At 46.4% G+C, this 2,500-nt stretch overlaps 2 protein-coding genes across 2 annotated transcripts in view; both read left to right on the top strand.

Annotated features, from left to right (window-relative positions):
• LOC307271065 (polycystin-2) overlaps positions 1 to 216 on the top strand; it is a 5,708-nt gene extending 5,492 nt beyond the window's left edge. Inside the window, exon 8 of the mRNA XM_080054941.1 lies at positions 1 to 216. This exon is cut by the window's left edge and continues 415 nt beyond it. The gene's annotated coding sequence lies outside the window, so the exon portion shown is untranslated.
• Positions 217 to 882: 666 nt separating this feature from the next.
• LOC307271068 (E3 ubiquitin-protein ligase UBR2-like) overlaps positions 883 to 2,500 on the top strand; it is a gene marked incomplete at its 5' end in the record, with an annotated part of 55,105 nt that continues 53,487 nt past the window's right edge. The window contains 2 exon segments of the mRNA XM_080054944.1: positions 883 to 963; positions 1,888 to 2,159. Of these exon segments, the coding sequence (XP_079911070.1) occupies positions 883 to 963; positions 1,888 to 2,159 (353 nt within the window).

Here is a 2,500-nt window from a genome sequence, read left to right as displayed (position 1 = left end):
ATACACAACACAAAAAAAGATACAGAATGAGAAATACGTTATTGATCTCCAGGGGAAATTCTGTTTGTTCCAGTTTCTCCAATTAAGAATAGAATCCAGCCCGGGTCGTTCATGTCATTCCCCTCTCTGACACATTTCATCTCTGTCTCTACACACTGTCAATAAGAATAATGTAGCATTGAAAACACCAAAAAAAAAGGAATCTTTAAAAAAATATTAAATGTGTCCAAAACGTTTCTACCTCTTTGTGAATCAGTTATTTATTATGCGTCAGTCAGATATAAAGCGATTGTTAAATCACTTTGGAAGCATTCTGATCCAGACTGTAATTATACTGTTAATAATGAATAAATCATGTTAATGTAAACTTTGCTGATTTCTCTTTCATTGCGTTTGATTAAATAAAATAACCTGATGTGTGGACATATTACATTCTCTGTCTCTGTGTGATTCAGTAGTTGATCCTTTTGGAATAAGAATAGTGATGAGAAGGATTATGGGACATTCTGTTGATGTAAGGGCTTTAGAAGTTGAGATTTTTGGTTCAGAGTATTGAAGAAAAAAAATAACATCGAGATAATGTCCGTTAAAGATGGTTGTATAGGAGACATATAGACACAAACAGACAAGGTTTAGTCAAATAAACACCTGAATGTACATGTTGGACCTTTGACTTGTACTAGTATGAAGCAATACGTTTTATTGAAGATAAATAGACACAACATATCAGGAAGAAAACGCTGATAAAACGACGTTTTCCTTCTTTGTATGTTTTAATATTTTTAAGCCGTTGATATTTTCCCGCGGCCGGCCTCTTCGCCCCGCCCCTCAGCTGTTGGTGACTTGTGCTTCCGGGTTCTTCTCCGCTGAGAGGGAGGAAAGATGGCGGCGGCGCAGACGGACAGAGAAACTGCTTCTTCGGGCTCCGAGTTCCTGAACTTCTCGGCCAAAGACACCGCGGCGGTAAGAGGCTTAGCCCTGACGTCACGCCGACCCTGTCTTTGGCGCTGTCATGACGTCAGACGCACCTGTTTCACCTGTCCGCCGGCGCGTTTAGCGGCGACAACACCGAGCTAATGCTAATGATCCACTACCTGTCTGCCTGTCTGTACTGATCCACTACCTGTCTGTCCTGTGTGAATATCTCCTCATGATCCGCTACCTGTCTGTCCTGTGTGAATATCTCCTCATGATCCACTACCTGTCTGTAAATAAATCCAGCCTAGGCTCTGTAAACTGGTATGTAAACAACAGACCAACCGTAGCTAGCAACATGCCCGTTTACAGAGCCTAGGCTGTGTATTAACCCTGTTTACAGAGCCTGGGCTGTGTATTAACCCTGTTTACAGAGCCTGGGCTGTGTACTAACCCTGTTTACAGAGCCTGGGCTGTGTATTAACAGTAGTTTACAGAGCCTGGGCTGTGTATTAACCCTGTTTACAGAGTCTAGGCTGTGTATTAACCCTGTTTACAGAGCCTGGGCTGTGTACTAACCCTGTTTACAGAGCCTAGGCTGTGTATTAACCCTGTTTACAGAGCCTAGGCTGTGTATTAACCCTGTTTACAGAGCCTGGGCTGTGTATTAACAGAAGTTTACAGAGCCTAGGCTGTGTGTTAACAGTAGTTTACAGAGCCTGGGCTGTGTATTAACCCTGTTTACAGAGCCTAGGCTGTGTATTAACCCTGTTTACAGAGCCTAGGCTGTGTATTAACCCTGTTTACAGAGCCTAGGCTGTGTATTAACAGTAGTTTACAGAGCCCGGGCTGTGTATTAACCCTGTTTACAGAGCCTGGGCTGTGTGTTAACCCTGTTTACAGAGCCTAGGCTGTGTGTTAACAGTAGTTTACAGAGCCTGGGCTGTGTATTGACCCCCTCTCCCCCTATAGAGATGGCTGGCGGCCTCAGACCTCCAGCAGGAGGTGTTTGTCCACCTGTGCCGGGCCGTGCCCAGCCTGCTGTGCCTGGGCCCCAGCACAGAGGAGCGGCGCGCGGAGCAGAGGGAGGAGCTGGCCTGTCAGCTCATGCTGCTCGCCCCACTGGAGTGGCTCCTTCTGGGGCAGGAGCCCACCGCCGGCCTGGGGCTGCTGCAGGAGGGGAACCAGCCCAGCCCACTGTGTGGACACGTGTTCAAAGTGGGAGAGCCCACCTACTCATGCAGGTAGGAGACACACAGAGACACACACACATATACTCATGCAGGTAGGAGACAGAGACACACACACATATACTCATGCAGGTAGGAGACACACAGAGACACACACACATATACTCATGCAGGTAGGAGACAGAGACACACAGAGACACACACACACATACTCATGCAGGTAGGAGACAGAGAGATACACAGAGATACACACACAGAGAGACACAGAGAGAGACACAGAGATACACACAGAGAGACACACACATATACTCATGCAGGTAGGAGACACACAGAGACACACAGAGACACACACACATATACTCATGCAGGTAGGAGACACACAGAGACACACAGAG

Source organism: Ammodytes marinus (assembly GCF_949987685.1).
Source record: "Ammodytes marinus genome assembly, contig: scaffold_54, whole genome shotgun sequence".
In the NCBI taxonomy this organism is placed as follows: Eukaryota; Metazoa; Chordata; class Actinopteri; order Uranoscopiformes; family Ammodytidae; genus Ammodytes; species Ammodytes marinus.
The sequence above is the reverse complement of the archived record's forward strand: the minus strand, read 5'-3'. Positions and strand labels throughout refer to the sequence as shown.